Genomic DNA, 25,404 nt, shown 5'->3' with positions numbered 1-25,404 from the left:
CGCCAACCACGCGAAGAGTGTAGTGGGTGCCTTTACATGCCACCAGCATGAGGGCCAGTCAGGTGCTACTGGCAACAGCCATGCTCAATATATTTGTATATTATATTAATTAATTTTATTTCTATGTTTTGGTTTATGTTTGTCACTGTTTGATTTGCCTAATAGTGGTTTTATCTTTAATTTAATTTATATATAAATATATATATATATAAATAAATATATATATATATATATAAATATATATATAAAAATATATATATATCATCATCGTTTAGCATCCGTTTTCCATGTTGCACCAGGCTCCAATCTGATCTGGAAGAGTTTCTACAGCTTGATGCCCTTCCTAACACCAACCATGCAAAGAGTGTAGTGGGTGCCTTTACATGCCACCAGCATGAGGGCCAATCAGGTGCTACTGGCAATGGCCATGCTCAAATGGTGTTTTTTTCACGTACCACCGGCAAGTGTGCCAGTAAAGCGACACTGGTAATGATCACGCTCAAATGGTGCTTTTTACATGCCACCAGTATGGAAGCCAGTTATATATTGTGATTGGCATCACACCCAAACAGTAGAGTTTCATTCATCATCCATCCAAATCTATGGTACCAGACCCACAGAACACTGTAGAGGTAACACTGACTATATCTCTCTGGCAACAGTTTCTACTCTTTGCCTCTAAGAATTATAACATTTCAATATGAAATCATTAATGGTTGATCCCTCTTGGACCTGCTTCAAGGTCCTGGGACATGCATCCTCTGTGCTCCTACCCTGTGCCTCCAAGAACAAGTTGCAAGCTTATTGTTGGTTGTATCAGCACTGCAATATATTTTTTGAATGGGACCCTCTACCTAAGAACAGAAAATATTCCTTGTTAACCTGTACAATAGGTGATGCAGTGAGGTTGTTCTTTTGAGCATCTTTCATATTGCAGTTTTTGGTGGTCTTATTCATACCAGGCACCAAGCTGGTATATGTATTCAACACATGAATGGTAGAATCATTTTATATATAAAGTAGAATCAATTTTATGCATATATGTATGGGTGGATGGATGGATGGATGGATAATATACACACCATGCAAATCTTTTTAAGGAAAATGGTTGGCATAAAGAACCAGCTACAACTGAGTTTGCATTTCAATATAATGTAATATGTATATAAATTGTTATCGCCATATTAATATGGCATTCTAATTATAAGAATAAAAGCTGTCCGCTGATTAGCTCCATGAGGCCAAACGCCTTAAGATAGCTATGATACACAAACTGTATCCATTTTTAACCTTCGAACAATTGATTTCTAGCGACGCTGCCGCAATCTCTTTTAGAGAGACTTAGTAATATTAATATTTCTGTTATTAAGAACAAGTGGATGTATTCCACTGAAACTAGATAAATAAAAACCTTCGAACAGAGATGTCAGTGTCGCCACCTGCTGAGGTCTGACTGCGCTACATTGACAAAGGGCAAATACCCTGAAACACGTCTGTAGCTGTCGGACTGGCAGTGTGAAGCGGCTGACCTCCCTTGTTCGAAGGTTAAAAATGGATACAGTTTGTGTATCATAGCTATCTTAAGGCGTTTGGCCTCATGGAGCTAATCAGCGGACAGCTTTTATTCTTATAATAAGAATGCCATATTAATATGGCGATAACAATTGATTTCTAGCGACGCTGCCGCAATCTCTTTTAGAGAGACTTAGTAATATTAATATTTCTGTAATATGTATACATTTTAAAGAAAGGGAAAAGAAACTGATATATAATGTATTTCAGAGAAAAATGAAAACAGAAATATTTGAGCTGACCAGTCACTATCCACTATTAAATATTCTATCACAACAAACAATGGACTAGTCTACCTCCTAATTTGCTATGAACAGCCATAATAGAAACATTTCCAGATGTCAACAAACACTGATTCAACCTGCCTGCTTGCTATGTCCATTATAACATTCATCAAAACATCTCCATAGTGGAGAAGGATATCGAATGGAAGTATTTGATCAAACCATTCAGTTGAATCGAATTTGATAGTCATTTCAAGAGGATAAAAAGCATTGATGATAAAACACCACAGCTCCCCTCTAAACTTCCCTTTTTAATGGTAGACACAATCCACCACCTAGTTTAACATCAATCCAAGCCACAGTATACTCAAACTTAACTCTGAAAGGGAAAGTCTGCAAATAGATTCTACTCTCCTTTCTCATCACAATGACTTTTGATTACTCTTACTCAAAATCTTCCCAACTCGTCTAAATGCAACCGCTGCCTTTGTGTCTTTTCCAACAACCATTTCTTCAAACACTGAGGACATCTATCTTACATCCTCAGCAACTTCAATGCTATTCATACAGAACTGAATCTTTTACAATCCTAACTTTCTACAACAGTTAGATTCATTCCCTTATGCATCTCAGATCAACTTATAAATCTATACATACATAAGCACCAGCACCAGCAGGGTCACCAAGTAACTTGCAAGACAAGGAATTTTTGAGGTATAGCTACCATGGAGAAGTCTCCTACACTGACTCATACATACATAGATACATAAAATAGTAGGGTTTGGTTTGAGGGAGATTTAGCTGCTATTTCTAACAGCTATAGCTACTATGTAGTAGTTTCCCACACTGGCTTATACGTACATCAGACAGTTGGTATAATTCGAGGGAGATTTGGTTGCTATTTCTATTAGGTCTAGCTACCATATAGAGGTCTCCCCCATTGGTTCATAAATATCTCTTCTCTCTCTATATAAACGGCAGTTTGTCTGTGCGTGTTTCTGTGTGTCTGTTTTCTTGTACCCTCACCCTAACCACGGCTTTCAACCGATTCTGATGAAACTTGACACACACATAGCCCAATGTCATAATTCAAAACTAACGCAGCGAAAATTTTGAAAAGTTCCCCCAGTTCTGAAAAAAATCGATAAATTCGACATGGGGTTGAGAATCAGAAACACAAACCGCAAACTGTCTAGGGGACGCAACTCCACCTTTTTTAACTAAAAAAAATATTTACCATCATTTTTTTCCATCTTTTTGCTATTTTTTGGCTATAACTCTCTAAAAATGCTTTATAGTTATTTCCCTTACAAACCTGAGCAACGCTGGGCGATACTGCTAGAACTCTATATACTCTAAATCACTTTCTTATCACTGAATACAGCCTCTACCTAACCATCACTATCTCTGCATTTATTAGATCAACAATGCCTTATCACATGATGGATACATCACATTGCACAACAAACATTTTCACACTTTGGCACTTCAAATCAGCTAGCTAGTTGGGGTGCTTATAGCTCTACATTAACTATTCCTTACATTGTATGTGTATTACCTCTACCTATCAGAAATAACTAAGTAGGTGACTGAAACCATCCTCTTAAGTATTTCCCTTCACATCTTACACAAAACTAAAGCACAAAACCCTAAATCTACTAAATGGTTCACACACTGCAGCACTGTGGGAGTACAAAGAACATGATCTTACAATGCTTGGGGAAAAAACCCCACTCATCATATGGTGGACAACTTTATCCATCACTGAAACTGCAAGACCATCATATGAAATGTAAAACAGGATTTAGTGCATGCCACAGAACACAAGCTAATCTTTACTTTTCGACCATAATGTTTCCATAAACAGTACCCCCATAAAGAAAGCCTTCCCATTTGCAGCTCACTTGCATCCAACTCCACACTGCACACACTAGGTAAAATTGCTTCAAACTTTCAAGGCTAATGGTCCAAATTGCTCTTTTCATTATGCTCAGACAATGTGCTCCCAAGCTATTTCTTATCTTTGTCAAATTCTTCAATCTCACTCTAAAGGGATCTGTCCTGATCTTTGGAAACACACATTTTATTATATTCCTAGAAACAGAGCAACCCAATTTATCACTCACTTCCAAAGGTTTTGGAGATATTTGTTAATCACCTTCTCCAAAACCTTAAATCTCCTCAATGTTCACCAGGCTCTTATACTTGAAAAATTTAGTGAAAACGAAATTGTTACACTTAAAAGTCAATGAAATATTTGATCATGTTTGACATGCAAGTCTCTTAGATAAAAAAAAAAAAAGATCTGTTATGCTTTATCCATTTCTTAGACTGGGAAGATCATGTCAGATCACACCATCACATGCACTGATGGAACTCTCACTAACCTACATTAACTCTAAGGTTTAGTTGTCTCCCTTACACACTTGCACATCAACAGCTTACTTGCCATCACATTCAACAACTACTCCTATAAAGACAGCATTCTTTGCATCCCTTCTCACACACTAAACTCTGTATGAAACACTTTTTGTAATCCACTATACCAGGAATTGCAGCACTCCCTACTCATGTTTTTTTCCATCTATGTGTGGACCTATAGAAGTTCAAATTGAACATCAACTGTGCAGGTCATAGGTACAAACATACTTCAGAAGCTAAATAATTACAAATGCATATTTTCCGTATACTTTTCATTTTGATTCAATCTTATAATGCTTCTAGGCTAACATTGATATTTTATTACAAAATCTTATCCTTGCTATTCAGAAACTGAATCCAGTATTAGTTGACTAATTTGTGAAAATCATTTTAATATTTTTTTTCTTTGATTCAATTCCAGTAATTAAAGTTTTAGATTTTATGATTTTACACTTTCTGAAAGCACCATGCAGATGTAGAAAGTAAATGACTCTCTTTTATTCACATTTCTTTACAATAATATTGTTAAATGAACTGTAAACACATTTTTATCATTCCATTTTACTTTACTCTCAAATTCAGATAATAAAAACAATGATTTTTTTTTAAAAACTGGCTCAAGGTTACACATTTGTAATGGCTCAGGCACACGGTTATAAAAGTCCCTTTGCAATCATATGGTTTTGGGCTTGATTTCAATAAACAGCAACTCAGGCAACTCAGTGTCTCCTGCCATAGTTAGGGGAAAGGTGAACTGTACAGAAAGGTGACTGTATCCATTCTTGGGTGGTAGGCATAACCTGTTACCTGGTTAAACATAACCACTTTGCACTTTACAAGTTTCTTTAGTAAAGTTCACTTTGTTGCAGGTATTCAAGTCATGCCACCAGTTTGTGGATAACCTATGAATTATGGCTTTTCCTCCTATTTCAATCTCCTCACATTAAAGCATCAAAAAAGAAAAAAAGTGTGCTGTCAGATGAACACTGGCACCAATTTTATTAACTCAACAAAATAAAATTTTATTCTTTTGTTGTTCCAAATTTTGCTTTTTTTCACTGAATATTTCAAGATATGCTGGGTAAACTAAAATCAGTTATACAAAAAGTGAAGTCAGTAGCATGTAACTGATTTCATATGTGAATATACATAGCAATGGTAACTTAAATACTTTCAAATACAGATTATATATGTTGATAGGATTTTTTATTTTTATTTAACTTTTTGATTAATATTGTATCAGATTATGTCAGAGAATGAGAGTTATGCATATTGCACAAAGTCTATTCTTTGTAGGGTAAGCAAGGAAAATTGCCAGTAAAACAGACTGTATTATGTTATGATACACTATTTATAACGATTTGTTTTGGTTAATGACTTTTTTTTCAGTAAAGAAAAGAATACATTCCCTTGAATCTAGCTCAGTTACTGGTCTTTATTATTTAAACTGGATTTCAACCAGAAACATGGTTTAGTCAAGAGGAACAACAGTGACCACAATCTTTAGAGGAACACCAAGAGTGGCACTATAAGAAACCATGACTCATGCATTGCAGCTAATCATTACTTAGAGCCCTGTAAGTAGCCCAGCAAATAGGAAGCTCAGAGCAGTTTTCAAATAGTGACACAGGCAGTTTCAGTAGGAGACAGTGCATCATGATATTGAAAATATCAAATATGATGAAGTTGCAAATGTCTCTAGAATCCAAGCTACTTTTCAACACCAGTTTTATGGTTTAAGCAACAGATAAGAAATAAATCATCTCCATGTATAATGTTTGACAATTATCGGTAATATTCAAAGATCTATTGTATATTTCTGTCAGCTAGGTATGCTAAGAAGCATTAGAATCCTGATGCTCTAAATACACCATGGACTATCGGAATTGTAATAACAACTTTCATCAATACTTTGGATTCATTGGATTTTTAAGTCTGGAAATGCTTTTCAAATATGCAAAAGAAAGCTATAAATGCATTGCAAACCTCATTGGCATCAAAATAGAGAATAACAGCTTGTACTGAATCAGGGTATTGCCTACAAACTGGAGAGGTGGCATCTGGCAAGGCATACAGTTGTACTTGTGCAGTGTAGTACTTGTTGTTTATATTCCACTTGTACCCATTGTCTTCTTCACTTGTAGGTAACTCCTCAACATTGAGCAATTCTAAAACATCAATAAGTAATTATCATTAATAAGATTCACCAAGAGGAATTTAAATTAAGTCAATAAAATATTTTTACATTAGTTGATATTTCAGTCATTGTTGCTCTAATAGGAGAGAAGTAGAAAAACCACTGAGAAGTAATATGAGTAGTCTGCAAGGTATACAATGAGGGAAATGAGATAGAAGAGGCAGCAAAGTTTGTAACAAGATCCAGGTTGAAATGAGTGGGATGGAAAATAAGTGAGAAAACAACACAAAGGCAAAAGAAATGGACAAATAGACATGCAAAGTGGGAAGAGGAGGAGAAAGAGCTGAGATAAAGAAGGTGTAGTCATAAACATAATGAATTAAGAGGCTGCAAGGAATGGTTAGAATTATAAAGACAAAAATTTGAAGAAAAGAGATAGGCAAAAATGTGCAGTTGTTCATGATGGGAGGTGGGGAAATGAGCAGAGAGTATGATAAAATATATAAAATAATCATTATCATTTAATGTTCATCTTCCATGCATGCATGGGAAGTACTACAATAACCATAAAGAATATTAGTCATATGTGTGGTGCATGCAAAAAAAAACAGCATTCATGTACAACCATGTATACTTTCATCTCCTTTTGGCATAATCTGCATTTGCTGTCTATCTAATTTTGATCAATCTTTCAGCTGTAATTAGTGATTCAGTCTCTCTTCTCAGAACTACTGGAACATCATCATCATCCTTCCATGCTAACATGGGTTGGATGGTTTGACAGGAGCAGGCCAGGCAAGAGCCTGTGCCATGCTTCTGTGTCTGTTTTTGGTATGGTTTTTGCAACTTGAAGCCCTTCCTAACACCAACCACTCCACAGAGTGAGCTGAGTGCATTTTATGTGGCACTTGCACAGGCAAAGTCAATTTTGGCATGGTTTTTACAGTGTGAATTGAGTGCTTTTTAAGTGACATCTGCACTGGCAGGGTCACCAAGTAACTTTGCAAGACAAGGAATCTTTGAGAGGGGAGGGGGAATTGGAGGAGGTGATCTTGTGTCAGATGATGAAAAGTTAGTGTGACAGAAACAGATGTCTTGCTGTAGAGGAATACATGGTTACCCAGCCAGAGAAAGAGAGCAAGAGTTAATAAGAATGAGGGCAGAAACAGGTATACTACTGAAGAGGAGTGGCATGGTTACCTAGAGAGAGAGAGGGGGGAGTTAACAAGAAAGAGGTGTGCTACTGTAAAGGAGACACATAGTTACCAACCCAGAGGTAAGAGCAAAAGGAGGGAGAGAGAATGATCAAGAATGAGGGTAGAAACAGGTTTGTTGCTGTAGAGGTGATACATGATTATTCAACCAGAGGGAAGAAAGAGAAAGAGAGAGAGAGAGAGAGAGAGAGAGAGTAGGAGATAGCAAGAGCAGGAGGGATGGCAGTAAGTAAGGGATCAGGGTGCAGACAGGATGGTAGAGTAAGGAAGAGAGAGATGAATAGTGGCAGGTGCTGGCAGGGTATTGCCAGGGAGTAGGGGGAGAGACAAAATAAAATATAGAAAAATATGCATATGGACAAAGTGGGACATATTCCCAATCACAGAATAAAAGCAGACTTCTAGACAATAATCATTTCAGATGGAGCTGAAAGAAATTATCAGGAGACATCAGCATCTGGTGATACTGATGTATCCTTTGTTGGTATGTTGTATTTTTACTCAACTTTAGTTTTTTGTCTTATTTCGTCTTAAGTAGCCTGCAGCTCTCTTTTGATATAATGCTTGTTTCTGAAGTTTGCCTTTGTATGAACACAAAACATAGGTTGTCATTAAGGGGAAAGTAACAGATGATTAGAAATGGGAGTAGAGGAGGTATGCTTGATGGGAAATATCTATATGGAAAGGAGATAAATTGAGAGATAGAATGGCTCATAAAGGATAGATGGGGGTGATGATGTGCAAGGTGTAAGAGTGGAAATGAGCAACAGGATGATGTTGGAGTGGAAAGGAGGGAGATGTAAGGGTACATAAGGGTGGTTATAGTGAGTGTGAAATGATGGTATGTATGCAAGAGTGCCTAGAATGAAATAAAATGGAATGTGGCAGAGGAGAGACAATTGAAAGCAGAGAAGGGTAATCAGTGAAATAGCATGGGTGGAGAAAGGAGGATAATGGGGAAGGAGATAACTGGTTGTGTAAAGAAAGTGAGAGGAGTAGTATGTGCCAACACTCTCAAATCATTACAACCATTAGATGGTGCCATAGATAGCGAGGTGATGGAGGGCTGTTTGTCAGGGCAATGGGTACGTAAGGAATGCTTAATGGGGCAGAATAGGTCACAAACATAATCAGAATGCTTTTAGCACATTGTATTTGCTGTGTTATGTTTTTCTTGAGTACAGCAAATTGCCAACTGTCTCATTCATTTGTCATCTCTTCTGTACGGCACAACCTCCACTACTTTGTTCCATGTCTTCCTGGGTCTCCTCTTTCAAAAGTAGCTGGCACCTCTTCATGCAACTGTCCTTATCCATAGGCATCATATGACTAAACCAGTGCAGTCATCTTTCTTGCACACTACATCTGATTCCTCTTAGCACTTTGTTGTACATGCTCAGTCAATGGATCGTGCTAACTTCATTACTCTCTAGTCTTTGCATATTCTCTGCATTCACAGCCTACATCTCACTATCATGTAGCATTGCTATTCAAATACAAGCATCATACACTCTGCCTTTCATTCAGGGAGAGACCTTTTGTAGCCAATAGAAGTAATAGCTCCTTGAATTCTCTCTGTCCTATTCTTATTTTAGCAATCATACTTTCAAAACATTACTGCTAATTAGGTCACCAAGGTTACTGAAATTATCCACTACTTCTAATGCCTTCAGGGCATTTTAGAAAATCTATTTCCTGTGTGTCCTTATTCTTTATGGCCCCTGCAAAGTCTTGTTGATTTTGTTTCTGCACTCAGTGCCCTGAGAGTTTTTCTTTTGTGTGTGTGTGTGGGGGGAGTGCATTAGTACTTGTAAGTACATACTAACTTCTCAGCATGCCATTTCTTGTGACCTATGAACTCACAACTTGCTCATATTGGGTACAATAACAAGGAACCAGAAATCAATGAGCCTGTGGGCAAATATGTGGTACATGAAGCTTCTGTTGCCTCACCTCAAACAGTTACAAGAGGCCAAGCCCCTTTCATTTTTAGCAAGTGCTGTTTTAGTCCTTTTTGCTTGCTCCTATATGTGTTGTTTAAGCATGCTTCTCTTATGTCTTTTGTTTCTCTTTGAGCCAACTTATGTCCAGACATTTGTTGTGGTTCATAAAACTTATTGTTATCAACAAGTTCATTATGTAGTAAATGTAACATAAAAATGGAGTTGCTGAATTCATATGCAACTCTTTGTGTTCTAAGTTCAAATACAGTATGTACTGGGATCTCCTTAATTAGCTACACTCCCCTCTTAAAACTAAGCTTACATATCTGAACTTTATACACGAAGAGACATAAATAAATATTGCAAATTCTATTTTTATTCCACTTTACTGCTAATTGTTCACATTATAAAATGTAATGAAAATAACAAACATATATATAAAAGTAAGGTTATGAGATGATAATTATATTTCTACCTTTCCAAAGGGGATATGTAGCATAAAACTCAAACAGGCTGGAAAAGTCAGTTAATCAAGATTAGATATTATGGTATTTATCATGATTTATTAGGTTGGCAAAAAAAGTTTGTAGCATCTTTCAGTTGAAATTTAATCACGCGACAGGAACATATCACATATATATATTTTCTGAAAGAGATCTTCACACATTTTTCTATTTGAATTTTGTGGAGATTATTTACTTCTACAGTTCTTATGATAAAACTGAAAATGAAGGAAAATGAAATACATTTTCATCATTTCACAAAGGAAAAAGCACTCCACAAACAACAAAGACGATATGTGCTGTTTATGGAGATGGTGTCATAGATGAAAGTACTGTTCGAAAGTGGTTTGCTAGGTTTATAACTGAAAATTTTGACCTGGAAGATTGTGAATGTTCCAGCAGGCCTACAGACTTTAATAAAAAACAATTCATGTCATATATTATGAGACATCACAGAGATTCTCCATGTATCTCATGTGAGCATTATAATGCAGTTACAAACACTTGGTTACATGAACTGTTATGATATTTGGGTGCCTCATAACTTAATGGAAAAAACTTAATAGAAATCATTTCCATATTTCCATCTGCGATTCTCTGCTCAGATGAAAAAAAAAATTGATTTTTGTAAAGAATGATCATGTGTGATGAGAAATGGATTATTTACAACAACATAAATGAAAAAGGTCCTGGGAGAAAATGAAATGAACTGCCTTCAATCTCTCCAAAAGCTGGTCTGTATCTGAAGAAGGTGATGCTCTGTATCTGGTGGGACTGGAAGGACATTAAATTCAGACTATCATTGTTCCCAATTAGACTGATTAAAGAGGGCAATTGATGAAAAATGTCCAGAATTAGCTAACCAAAAGGGTGCTGTCTTATATCAGGACAACACCAGACTGCATGTTTCTTTGCAGAGCAGGCAGAAGTTGGTGCAGCTTTGGTGGGATGTCCTACCCCACCCACCATATTCACCTGACTTTGCACCTTTGGATTATTATTTATCTGATCCCTGCATAATTCTCTTAATGGGAAGAACTTTGATTCTTTAAAAAAGTGTAAAAACTACTTAGACCAGTTCATGAACCAGAAAGATGCCAATTTCTGGGAGGATGGGATCATGAAGCTGCCTCAAAGATGGCAAAAGATAATGGAACAAAATGGGGAAAATGTGGTTGAGTAATATACAACTATCTAATTATAGTTAATGTTTTTACTTAAAAAAAAAGCAATGGACTTTTTTACAAACCCAATAAATTTGGCATACATAACCAATTAAAGGACTCTGAATTCTGAGCATAGAGCTGAAACAATTTTTTTGAATTGGCATAGTGCTCTACAAATTTTGTCAGTCAATATTAAAAGGTATTTTTTTTCTTTATTTTCTGTATTCCTGTGTTTTATACAAATAAAATCACAAGAAAGAAAAAAAAAACTGCAAAAATCCAACTGTATGATTCTTCTGAATGTTCTCTAGACTATTTTATAAGGAAACCTCTGCAGGCATATATAATGTAGTAGGATGTGCTGGACATAATAGTATCAATATTTTCTAACTTTTCTTTTCCGTAGTAATCCTGTTAATATTTATTTCAGGAAGAACCTCTTTCCCCAAGGTCTTATGTTGGAATAAAGAATACTTATTTTGATTATTAACTTTGTTTTATTTCCTTCATTTCAATCTAAATATTATGGATAAACTTTTACGTCCTAAACACTCGACGCCATACCAAGCACTAAAGGGTCTAACAAGGCATGGGTACACTGGAAGAGAACTTTCACAAGCTTCCTTACTTTGGTAAGTGCAAATCATGATGCTGTGAACAAATTTGATATCCTTATTAATTTTGTGTCACCAACAGTATTCAAATTCATTTCTGATTGCACTAATTATGACATGGCAATCGCAAACCTTGAGAAATTACATATTGCGCCAAGGAATGAGATATATGCTTGACACTGCTTGGCTACTAGACATCAACAGCTAGGAGAAAGCTTTGATGAATATCTCAGTGCTTTGCGGTTGTTTGCCAAAGATCGTACCTTCAAGGATGTAACTGGAGTAATTTATCAACAAGAAATGATTAGAGATGCTTTTATCAATGGACTTATATCTCATCCCATTCAACAGAGTCTATTACAAAATACAACCATAACACTTGACGCAGCAGTCACCCAGTCAGACTCTAGAGGTAGCTCAGAAAACCTCAGATGCATACAATTCATCAGCTTTAAGAGCAGTTAATAATGAATTACAACTAAATGCAGGATTCACTAAAATGAAAGGAAATTGTTTTTTCTGTGGTGTCAATAGACATGATTGGACACATTGCCCCGCTTGAGAAGCGATTTGTAATAATTGTGGGAAATTAGGACATTTCTCTAAGGTATGTAGGTCCTCTTCTGCTAAAAGTTCAAATACATCTGCAACTCTGTCTGCATTTTTAATATGTTCTTCAGAAGGTAGATCCCACTCTAGCTGCCTCTCCCAACAGCTTTCGGAAAACAATAATCCATGTAAAAATTAATTCTGTGGTTGCTGACACATTAGTTGATACTGGAAGCTCAAATAACTTCATTTCTAAATGACTTGCTAACTAGTTACAGTTGAAAGTAACTTCAGCTTCATCTACAGTAGCCATGACAGAGCCTTCACTGAAAGAAATTGTCATTGGATGTGTCATGGTCACTTTATGTCTTCAGGACTGTACTCAGTCACTCTGCATGGACATCATTATTGGTCAGGATATACTTTCTCAACATAAAAGCCTCAATGTTGAGTTATGTGGATTGTCAACATTATTGGTTACTCCACCTGAATTATTCAATAATTTATCAGCAGATTGTAAACCAATTGCTGTTAAATCTCATTATTACAGTAAGCCAAATCGAGATTTTATCAAGTTGGAAGTCCAATGTCTCTTGGCTGAAGGCATTATCGAGCCAAGTTGTTGCTGCCAAAGAACACCAAAAAAAAAAACAAAGATGGTTGTGGATTATTTCCAGACAGTAAAACATTTCACTCAACTTAATGGATGCATACCCACTACCTTGGATTTCTGATCAGATCAATAACATTGTGAATTATAGTGTATACAGAACCATTGATTTCAAACATGCATACTACCAAGTTCTTCTTCGTGATGAAGATAAAAAGTTCACCACTTTTGAAGCTAACAGCAAACTGTGGCAATTTACGAGAATACCACGAGGAATAACTAATGGTGTTGCTTGTTTTCAATGATCTATAGATAAATTTATATCTGCAAACAATCTAATAGCCACATTTGCATATTTAGGCAACATCACTGTCTGTGGCACTGACCAGAGTGATCATAACGTTAACCTTGCTGCATTCATGGAAGCTGTTAACCCTTTAGTGTTCGCATTATTCTGCCAAAATTAATGCTTTTTCATCATCATTGTTTTGATCTAATCATGCATTATCTTGTAGCTATGAGATTTTGATGAGGTAGCTGTTAATTTCTAGAACAATATTGTAGGGTTGGTGTGAGAGACCAGATCCAGTCAGTTTGAACATAAAATAGGCAGAATACTTTTGGCCGGATATGGCCAGTTTAAGTGCTAAAGGGTTAAGCAAAATAAACTTAAATCTAACAAGAACAAGTGTGTATTCTCCATTTAGAAAATTCAGCTTTTGGGTTGTGAGGTATCTCAAAAAGAGATCAAACCAGATCCAGAACACCTTGAACCTTTGAGAGATTTGCCTGCTCCTCACAATTTTAAACTTCAAAAAAGAGTAGTCAGTTTATTTGCATACTATTCCAAATGGATACCTAATTTTTCAGGCAAAATTAAACTTCTAAGCAGCAATACATTTTCTATCTCTGGAGCTGCACTTGAATGTTTTCTTCAACTAAAGAAAGACATTGAGGGCTCAGTAATTGTGGCTGTAGATGAAACTTTACCCTTTGTTGCGGAGACAGATACCTCTAATTTTGCAATAGCTGCAACATTAAACCAAGGAGGAAGGCATGTTGCTTTTATCTCATGCATCTTGTAGAAGTCCGAGTTAAAACATCCTTTAGTTGAGATAGAAGCTGCCTCAATTATAGAATCTATACGCCACTGGAAACACTACTTAAGCTGGAAATGATTCACTCTTATTATAGATCAAAAATCAATAAGCTTTATGTTTGATGGTAAACATATCGGCAAAATAAAAAATGACAAAATTCAAAGATGATGGTTGGAACTTTCAGGATATAACTTTGACATTCAGTATTGCCCAGGTAATGAGAACAAACCAGCTGATTCCTTGACTCGACTGTTTTCCTCTGCTGTCAGTTCTAATCAACTTGCTGAATTACATAATTCCCATTGCCACTGGATGTAACATGAATGTATCACTATGTGAAAACCAAAAACATTCTAGTATCGCTTGATGAAATCAAAGTAATGATTTCCTCTTGTAAAACCTGTGCTGAAAGTAAACCTCATTTTTTAAAGCCTTCTAACATGAGTCTAGAGAAAGCAACTCAACCATTTGAGAGAATGAACTTAGATTTTAAAGATCCACTTCCATCTGCTACTCATAACAAATATATTTTAACAGAAGTTGAATATTCTAGATTTCTTTTTGCTATTCCAAGTGGAGACACTAGAACTCCAACAGTCATCAAGAGTCTTTGCTCAATATTCTTAGTATTCAGTATGCCTAGATATGTGCATTTGGATAGAGGCTGCTGCTTTATGTTGGAGGAATTGAAAGGATGGCTTCACAGTAAAAATGTTGCCACTAGTAAAACATGCCCATATAACCCAAGAGGGAATGGACGGTATGAACGATACAATGATATCATTTGGAAAGTAATTAAATTTGCCTGTTGCTCCAGAAAACTTGATGTGAAATTTTGGGAGGTTGTTTTGCCAGATGCACTTCACTCGATCTGCTCCCTACTTTGTACAGCAACAAATATTACTTCTCATGAATGAAAGTTCAATTTTGCAAGAAGATCTCTAAATGGGACATCAATTCCAACATGGTTGAGTAATCCAGGTCCTGTCTTATTGAAATGTTATATTCGCCAGTCAAAATAAGGATGACAAGGTTCATTTGATTGAATCAAACCCCCAGTATCCTGTATCCAATATCCAGATGGTCGTGAAAGTAATGTATCACTGCGTGATCTAGAACCATGCAGTGAGAGACCACAAAGTTCCCAATAGCGTATTGAAAAATCAAATGACCAGTAATAATCCAACAGTCGACAAATGTGAATCAAATTTAGTTCCTGTTGGGTCTTCCCCAAACAACTCTTCTGACCAAACCCTAATGAACTCACCAGATCCAAACTTCTTCAACTCTCTTGAGCCTATCCAGTTACCATTATGTCGGTCCCAGCATGCGAGGCGACCCCCAGTTTGGCATGACGTGTAAATATTCACTGTTCAAGTATGTTCACTCAGAGAAAATATTTTGGTTGGGGAGAATTATATGATTCTTTTGAGTGTCCTCTAGACTATTCTATAAGGAAACCTTTGCAGGCATATATAATGTAGTAGGATGTGCCAGGCATAATAGTATCAACAGTTTCTAATTAACTTTTCTTTGCAATAATAATCCTGTTAATATTTATTTCAAGAAGAACCTTTCCCCAAGGTCTTATGTTGGAATAAAGAATACTTATTTTGATTGTTAACTTTGTTTTATTTCCTTCATTTCACAAATTATTCCACTCTTTTCTACTCTCATGAGGCATGGGATTTCAAGGGCTAGCCATACCAAAACTTTGCTACCAAGTTGGACAAGTTTAAGCAGTTTAAAACTCTCTTTTTTTAACTCTCACATTACCTGCATACCTATAAGAAACAAATAACCCCTATAAACCAGTAATGAGGGTTCTTTTATGTTCAAATATTTCTGCTTTAAAGGATGGCAATAAATAATGTACTCCTAAAAAGATTGGAATTCCCTTGGTCATAGGTCTGCTCAATCAGAACAGATATGGAGTTAAATAACATAAACAAAGTCGGCTAAAATAAACAGTAAGTTTCTATTTTTAAGGATACCTCCACATGTGTGTCCCACTGGCTTTGTCTCTTCATAACTTACAGAAAAATGGATATTTTTTTTGTGAAATGTTCGACAAATACGCTTCAGACAGTGTAGATTCCGATTATATCAGAATTTGCTGTGATAAAAAAAAAAAAAAAAAAAATTTCGTGAGTTTCGAAAAATTCACATGCATCGGCTTTTTTTCCTCATAACTTTCAGAAAAAATACATACACACATCATAGATATCTACAAAATGAAACTCGAAATTCCGTAAAACAATTGTGACTTGTGTCAGTATGTATGTGTGTGTGCACACTAATTTTCTTTTTCAGGTTAAATAACGATGTAATCATAATTTACACACTCTGAAAGATATTTATAGAAAATTTCATGAAAAAATATCCAATTTGCTGAAAGTTATGAAGAAACAAAGACGACTCATGTAAATTTTCTTAATTTCCTCATCCCGCCCTTGGAAAAATTGTTTTTTCAACACAAATTCTGATATAATAGGAATCTATACCATTTGAAGCATATTTGTAGAAAACTTCATCGAAAGATATCTATTTCTCTGAAAGTTACGAAGAAGTCGGGTGGCGGGGGCACATGTGGAGGTATGCTGAAATGATATCTAATCCTGTAATTAAATTTTATATTTATCAATTTTTTCCATAAATGCCTTAGTATTTTTGGTTAATATATAGGGTAAAACCCAGTCCGAGGTATAATCGTAATCTGTGCCATTTGAACGGTATTTCTATTCATTAATATATATCCATTTTCCTGAAAGTTATGAGGGAAAAATCGGATCTTGTGAATTTTCCGAAAGTCCTCTCCTCCCACCCCTGTTCGTTTGTGCAAATTTTTGCTTTCATATTGGTTTTTTTTTTTTTTAACACTTAAAAGATACTTTTTTTTTTTTCCGTGACCAGGTCTTACCCGATATATTAACCGTATTTCTTATAGGAATTCAGGAGCAGCAGTAAAATCAGTAGGGGTTAACGCACTCCATTTGTCAAGGGGCTTAACTACAGATTTCTGACCCCAACCCCCGACTTTGGATGATCATAACTTTCAGAAAAATGGATACTTTTTAATGAAATTTTCTACGAATATGTGTTATATCATGTAGATTCCAAATATACAAATGCTTTAGGAGGGGATGGGGTGGGAAATTTCGGAAAATTCACAGGTGTCCACTTAAATTGGATATTTTTTAATGAAATCCTCAACAAATATACTTCGGATTATGGAGATTCCGGGTACAGGAATTTTGGGGAAAAAACAATTGGGGGTTATTTTTGAGAACTGTTCCCCATTCGGGGGTGTTTCGGAACAAGTCGTCCATATTTGATTTTTTTCGTTTTGTGCGTTTGGGCATCCGTAGATTTCTGCGCACGAGTGCGCGCGCACACACACACACACACATATATATATATACGCAATTAAAAAAGTTCAAAGGGGGAATTATTTCAGTCAAACTAAAACGTTGACCCTGTCATAAAAACAAACAAAAAAGATAGTGAAATAGGTGTAAAACAACTTCCTCTAAACGAATATGGCAAAAAAATGCGCGCTCTTGAAAGGGGTGGGTGGGAGAGAGGCCTCGGAAAATTCACATCGTGAATTTCCGAAAGCGCCTGAGGGTCTGACCCGGGCACAAAAACAAAAAAAATTGTGTAATATGTGTAAAACAACTTGTTCTAAACGAATATGACATAAAAAGAGAAAAAAATGCGCGCTCGATAAAGCGCATTTCCGAAAGCGTCTGACGAGGGCACAAAAACAAAAAAAAATAGTGTAATAGGTGTAACACAACTTGCTCTAAACGAATATGACAAAAAAATGCGCGCTTACGAAAGGGGGGTGGGGAGAGGACTCGGAAAATTCACATCGTGAATGTTCCGGGTTTGACCCGGCCACAAATAAAAAGTGTAATAGGTGTAAAACAACTTGTTCTAAACAATTATCAAGAACATAAACACAAAGAGAAATGGTTGGTTCAAGGCAAGTGTGCATTGAACTGAATTTAAATAAGCAAGAAAGATATAGGATCTTTTCTGTTTGATGGACGGAATTTTCTAGTTAACTAAAAAATTTGAAACTTCGTATACTGGTAGAATGTGTCAAACCCCAATGCTTATTTTTTTAAACTCTGGTACTTATTCTGTTGAACTTTTTTGCTGAACTGCTTAGTTACAGGAATGTAAACAAACCAATGCCAGTTGTCAAGTAGTGAGGGTGGGGTACAAAGACACACACACATACAACAGACTTGCACAGTTTCTAGCTACCAAATTCTTTCACTGGGCACTGGTCAGCCTGGTAGAGTAGAAGGCACTTGTCCAAATTGCCATGCAGTGAAACTGAACTTGAAACCATCTTAACCACACAGCCATGTCTGACAAAAAGAAAGAAAACCATTGAGATGTTCATGGCTAGGCTACCTTTGGTTCATAAGTTTACTTGATTTAAGCAAACTTTTTGATGTAGTCCATAGCCAAACAACCTCTCTTCTTTTTGTTAGGGAGATTTTAAACACAAGGGTTACTGTTTGGAGGTCTTATTTCGTTATTGTTATGGATATCGCATTTTCTTTTTTTTTTTTTTTCTGCTGACTTGTATTATATAGTCTTTGACTCAATTCAGCAGTGCCAAACCAAAAGTATAGAAACTATTAATTCACTTCAATGGTGTTGGTTAATGTATTGATATTAATAACTTCACCACACACACACATTCAACTCCATAATAATAATAATAACAGATACTAAAGATGGTGCTATGGCTTTTTCTTTGATAATATATCTTGGATCTTTTCTGTTTGATGGACGGAATTTTAGCAGTTCAGCAAAAAAGTTCAACAGAATAAGTACCAGAGTTTTAAAAAATAAGCATTGGGGTTTGACACATTCTACCAGTATACAAAGTTTCAAATTTTTTAGTTAACTAGAAAATTCCGTCCGTCAAACAGAAAAGATCCATCTTTCTGTGTACCAGAACTTTAGCTGTTATTTTTAGCATAACGAGTTTTCTGGTGAGGGCTTCATTGCCTGTTAGTTGCTTCAGTGGAAATCTATGGATGCACAAACGCACAAAATGAAACAAATATGAATTTGTTCCGAAACACCCCTAAGTGGGGAACAGTTCTCAGAAATAACCTCCAGTTATTCCCCACCCCCAAATTCCTATATCCTCGGAATCTAGATAGTCCGAGGTATATTTGTGGAGGATTTCATTTAAAAATATCTATTTACTTGAAAGTTAAGACGAAGTGGACTCCGGTAAATTTTCTGAAATTCCCCACCCTATTCCCTCCTAAAACGCTTCCCCCACAAATCCTAAAATTTTGTATATTCGGAATTTAAATGATATAATACATATTCGTAGAAAATTTTATTTAAAAATATCCATTTTCTGAAAGTTACGATCATCCAAAGTCGGGGGAGGTGGCAGAAATCGGTAAATGAAAATTTACCCAGAAATCTGTAGTTATGCTTGTCAAAGAATAGGCATTACGTTAAGATCATTTCAAAGATAAATACATGTTCACTCTTTAACAGGAAATTAAAAATACAATCTCGCAGCGAAAATGCCTGTCGAAAAGATATACTGCACCTTCCATCGCCACCCTTTTTCCGCACCAAATAATTAATAAGTAAAACATTGTCTTCAGTGAAATGTTTTGCCATCAAATTTGACAGATACATTTCAATCTAGAGGCAAACATACACCGCAACTCTTCAACGTATACTTTCGTATGTACACATGGTACGTATACGTACATTATAAGTAAACACGTCTAAATATGCTATCATAATTATTTAAGAAAAAATAGCGTGCAAACAAAGCGACAGTAAATAATGACTTATTACAGAAATTTATCCGTACTTAATATATTTTACGATCTTAATCAGTTATTACTTACGCCTGATAAGATCTATAGAATCCGAAATATCAGGAGATGAAAACACTGCACAGGGAAGAATAGCCATATTGAAATAATTATGTGTAATACGTCATACATTTATGTGTATTAATGTCAAGGCAATCAGCTTATAAAGAAAGAGTTGGTAAATCGATTTCAATGTTTGATTTGGGACTTATGTCACACCTACTCAAGTGGCCAGCTTCACTCCTCCAATGATTTTATTTCCTCATATCTTTCAGAAAAATGGATTTTTTAAATGAAAATATCAACAAATTCGTTTCATATGGTGTAGATTCCGATGATATCGGATAATAAATATACTTTATAACACGTATGTACATGATATATGAATAATGCAAAACCACATTAAAATACAAATCCTGGATCTTTTCGGTTTGAACGGCAGTTTTTAACATAAATTTCTAGGTAACTAAATAATTTTAAACTTCGTATACTGGTAGAATGTGTTTATAAAACATCTTTTTCTCTTGGCTTTATTGAGAAAATTCTATAGTTTGTAAGATATTTGGTCTTTAATTTCTTGCATTTCGGCAATTTCAACCAATCAATGACCGTCTATTGAGGTGAAAACATTCTGGGCCGTATAAATATGGGCGATCTTTCGTCTCGAGTAGACCTTTCCGTCGATTTCCGTAAAAAAAATTTTTTTTTACATATGGGCTTGCGGGAACTTTTGAAGTAATATACATACATATACATAACTCTTTCTTTCACACATTACTCTGTCTCTTCACACACACTTCACTTACACAACATACTGTCTGTCTCCCACACCCCATCAAACACACACACACACACACACACACATGTACATCAATGCTCCCATGCACGGTAACTTCAAAAGAATTTCCCTCGTCATACAATCGCTTTCTCTTAGTCTCTTTCGCTCTCATTACTTCAAAAGTTCCCGCAAGCCCATATGTAAAAAACAAAAAAATTTTTACGGAAATCGACGGAAAGGTCTACTAGAGACGAAAGATTGCCTAAATATGTCCCTCGTTTAAGAAACAGATTGGGTTTATTTACATTTGTGAAGAAAAAACGGCCGCTTTTTCTAGTGGTGTCATATGAAATTGTCACCCATAATTATAACCCTAGTATCGATCTATTGCATTTCGATCTGTTTTAGGGTTAGTTTGGGTTAGGGGTGGGGGAAGGGTATCTTTTTTTCTTTACAAATGTAAATAAACCCAATCTGTTTCTTAAACGAGGGACAGATTCATACGGCACAGAATGCTTTTTAACTCAATAGACGTCACTGATTGATTGAAATTGCAGAAAAACAACAACAAATATCTTACAAACTATAGAATTTTCTCAATAAAGCCAAAAAATGCTTTTACCGTAAATTCATAATACAAATAAGAAAATTCATTTCGATCATCAACTTACGGATATTACAATTTCACATTATTTATTAATTATACAAATGGGAACATCAAAATCGAACAAAACAATAAACATCAATATGTAATATAATAATAAAAATTAAAATAATACAAATAAACTGCTCCTTACAGCTGTTTCAACCTATGGTCAAAAGTCAATTCAACTTAAATTGCCTATAGATGCCATTGTAATATAGTCCTAGGCATTAAAAATTATATTTATATGTTTAAATAACCAAAGGCCTCGTCAGAGGATATACATAACAAGAAAAGTACAATATTAATATATAGAAAACATGCTTCACTTACTATCCAATAACAACAAGAAAATAAATAATAAGACAAATATTCAAAATACATATATATATATATATATATATATATCAAGTAATCGATGTACGTGTGATCTTTCGTTATTTTTCCCTCTATACCTGCGTGAATTATTTTTGAGTATACATTGGCTGGGAGACAATAGTAGAGGAAATAGCTAAAATTATTTGGCTGCTATTTCTAAAAGTTTGGTGTGTGGTAAAGTAAATTATTTTACTGAACCCTAACTATATAACGTAATGTTTTATATATATATATACATAAACACATATAAAATATACAAATATACATACATAGGCAAATCGTACATAGTAATCACATGTGCAAAATACATAAATAACAACATTGAACAATATATCACATTACATTGGATTATCATGCTTCAGTCCAGTAAATGCATTCTAACGTAATATACTACCACTTTTAACAATACCAACAGTATTGTTGTTTTAACGATAATACTAAACAACGTAACAAAAATTCATGAAACAAGGTACAAAGTATAAATATTCACACATACACATATATATATATATACACATATACACAAACAAGATATTTGCGTATGAATATATTATACAAACATAATCTAAATAATACTTAACGCATCTACTTAACACGAACAAGTTAAATTCTAGCATCCAAAACATTCAGTCCGAATTACAAGTCCAGGCAAGGTTAGTTCCACAAAATATAAGTTCCCGTTCTATGCATATTAGATTTCACAATGTTTACATTCTTGTTATTGGATATTAAAATTAATACATCCACATAATCAAATAAATTTAATTTTAAAAAACATAGTAGTAACTCCATGTCCAAGTTTAATTTAGTCCAAGGTTTGCGTTAAAGTATGCATATTAAATATATAAAGATATTTAAAATTATATTGGGGGTTAGGAAGCAGTCATTTAAATTATTGGCTATTTAACCTATGCATATTAAATATTTAAAATATATTAGGGTTTAGGGAGCGGTCACGTAAATTCTTGATCTATTTCCAATTGGCTAATTCATTTAAACACATCCGTTAGGCCTGTTTTCAAGGGTCCGGGAACAGGGGGTACAGTGGGTGCACCTGCACCCCCTAGAATTCTCAGTGGGTGGAAGATCAAAATTTGCACCTCCTACATAATCTTACCAGTTTCAGAAAAAAGCGTCTAAAATTTATCGGTATAAAATTCTTAAGTTCGATCTCGTCTCAAAACAAAGGAAAAAAATAATAATAAATAAAAGTGATGAAGCTGACATAAAATTCCCTAGGGAGTTTATGACCACTAACTTTTGAAGGAAAGTAGTGTCAAAATACAAAAAAAAGTAAGTGACAATAACAACAGTAACAACAACAAAACCAGCATGCATGGTTAATTTTGAATATATAGCATTACTTGAATTATTGAAGACAGCTCCCACCCAGTTAAAATGTGTAACTCTCTCTTTCTGTCTGTCAAATACTTCTCTCCATCTTTCAGTACCACTCCCAAGTTCTTTGTAATTGGTGTTGCTAAAGATTTAAAATATGGTTGAAGACCGTTTGACCCCAGTCTAAAAATAAAACCCTTTCAAAATTCTTTCAGTCAAAACGATTTTCTCATACAGGTTGTTAGGTCCAAAATGTGCATGAATAAATTGTTTGAAAGTAAAAACTTTGAAAGGAAACATTTAACTATAAATAATTGCAAACCAAAATTACAAAATAAATTTGTAAAGCTACACATTGGCTAACCACAAAGGGTGGGTGTTACTGTAGCTTTTAGCCCCAGGAGATCATCGTCTCCAGCTGGCTTTAGGCACACTATCTGTGCCCTTATGGTATTTGCAAAGGGAGGTCATCCCTTTCTGGAGACAATGATCTCCTGGGGCTAAAAGCTACAGTAACACCCACCCTTTGTGGTTAGCCATATTGAGATGGCTATTATACTTTACATAGTCGAGCGGTTACTGTTTACATCTCGTTCAGAGATTTATTATTGTTTGCAGACAGTTTTTCGAAATCAGTGACGGAAGTTACAAGAAAAACACTTGAGTATTTGCATACAAGGTCTTCCTTTTCATCGTAAACTGGTGATTACCGCCCGTTGACAAGAGGCAACTACCTCGAAACTGCGGTCCGTGCGTATCACTTAGGCTTACAAGAAAGGGACGACCTCCCTTTGCAAATAACATAAGGGCGCAGATAGTGTGCCTAAAGCCAGCTGGAGACGATGATCTCCTGGGGCTAAAAGCTACAGTAACACCCACCCTTTGTGGTTAGCCATATTGAGATGTGTGTCAAGTTTCATCAGAATCGGTTGAAAGCCGCGGTCAGGGTGAGGGTACAACCTGACAGACACACAGACAGACAAACTGCCTTTTATATATATAGATGTTATGTTCATGTCTGTTAGTTTCTAACTCCACTTCAATCATAGTATCATTTAGAACCGCCTCTGCATCTTCCACCCTACATTTATGTGCATGTATAGACGTATATATGGAATCTTTTGTGGGGGTATGTGCGTATATAGAGTGTGCATGTGAGTATACTACTCTTATTGCTTATTTTATTATACTTCTTTACACTTTTTTCTGTATGTTGCCTTTAGCCCTGTTTTTTCTTGTGCATGTGCATATATAGACGTATGTATGAACCTTTTTCGTGTGTGTTCATATATATATACGGGTATGCGCATATGTAGACATGTGTGTGCGTATATAGATGTTTTACTCTTATTGCTTATTTTTTTATACTTCTTTACACTGTTTTCTGTATTTTGCCTTTATCCCTGATTTTTCTTGTGCATGGGCGTATATAGACCTGTGTATGAACCTTTTTTGTGCACGCGTATGTGTGTGCGAGCGTGTATGCGGGTATGTATATATTTTTGGTGAATGTGTGGGTGAGCATGTGTGTGTTTCAAGTGAGGGTGAATGAGTATATACTTATAGGCGCCTGTGTAGGCACATGTGTAGGTATGGACATGCACGCTTACACGAATACTATGAACATTTTTACTCCCTTCCCTTACTTAGTGGTCATTCCAATAGCTCTTTTGTCTTAATAACGGTCAATCACACAATAATTTCCTTTTGTTTAAACAGTCATTTTCATAGCATTTTGTCGATGGCCAGATAACTGAAGAAATGGGGGCATGGGTTTCCGCCCCAACATCCGGAACTTGGAGTTTTATCATGACTACCGAATAATTGTCACATATTAATTTTACATATATATCTATATATACAGATATATATATCATCATCATCGTTTAACGTCCGTTCTCGATGATGATGATATATATATCTGTATATATAGATATATATATATATATATTATATATATATATATATATATATATATATATAATATATATATATATATATATATATATATATATATATTATATATATATATATATAATGTATTAAAACTGAAAATGTGCGTGTGTGTGTATCGGTATGTCCTCATTTTGCACCAAAATGGCTCGACAGATTTTTTTTAAACTTCACAAACACATTGCGTATGTGTCTGGGGAGGTTTTAAGTATAAATCAATTTCGAAAAAATGTTTGGGTAAACATTTGGGTGCGATTGAACGGCGGGCGTAATTATTTTAAAGCTTCCAAGGGAAATAACCCATTTCCTCCTTCGTAAATTATTTGGTAAAAATGAAATTGAGTTACCCTAACCCTATCCCTAATCCTAACCTTAACCCTAACCT

General features: G+C 35.3%; 1 protein-coding gene across 3 annotated transcripts; it reads right to left on the bottom strand.

Annotated features, from left to right (window-relative positions):
* Nucleotides 1–4,714: 4,714 nt before the first annotated feature.
* On the bottom strand, nucleotides 4,715–20,113 carry LOC115228453 (alpha- and gamma-adaptin-binding protein p34-like). 3 transcript variants are annotated; one of them, XM_036498941.1, is made up of 3 exons: nucleotides 19,653–19,804; nucleotides 6,204–6,385; nucleotides 4,715–5,151 (listed from the first exon to the last, which is right to left on the bottom strand). In XM_036498941.1, exons 1-3 carry the CDS (start codon nucleotides 19,699–19,701, stop codon nucleotides 5,029–5,031), a joined length of 354 nt encoding a protein of 117 aa, XP_036354834.1. In that variant the 5' UTR covers nucleotides 19,702–19,804; the 3' UTR covers nucleotides 4,715–5,028. The 3 variants fall into 3 exon arrangements, with proteins under 3 accessions (XP_036354834.1, XP_036354833.1, XP_029654890.2); XM_036498940.1 differs by lacking the exon at nucleotides 19,653–19,804 and adding an exon at nucleotides 19,963–20,113 and having other exon boundaries at nucleotides 4,736–5,151; XM_029799030.2 differs by lacking the exons at nucleotides 4,715–5,151; nucleotides 19,653–19,804 and adding exons at nucleotides 5,158–5,303; nucleotides 19,963–20,109.
* Between the last annotated feature and the right edge of the window lie 5,291 nt (nucleotides 20,114–25,404).

This window comes from Octopus sinensis, unplaced genomic scaffold (genome assembly GCF_006345805.1).
Source record: "Octopus sinensis unplaced genomic scaffold, ASM634580v1 Contig10558_ERROPOS1192469+, whole genome shotgun sequence".
NCBI lineage: Eukaryota > Metazoa > Mollusca > Cephalopoda > Octopoda > Octopodidae > Octopus > Octopus sinensis.
Note: the sequence above shows the minus strand (reverse complement) of the source record. Positions and strands in the feature narration are given on the sequence as shown.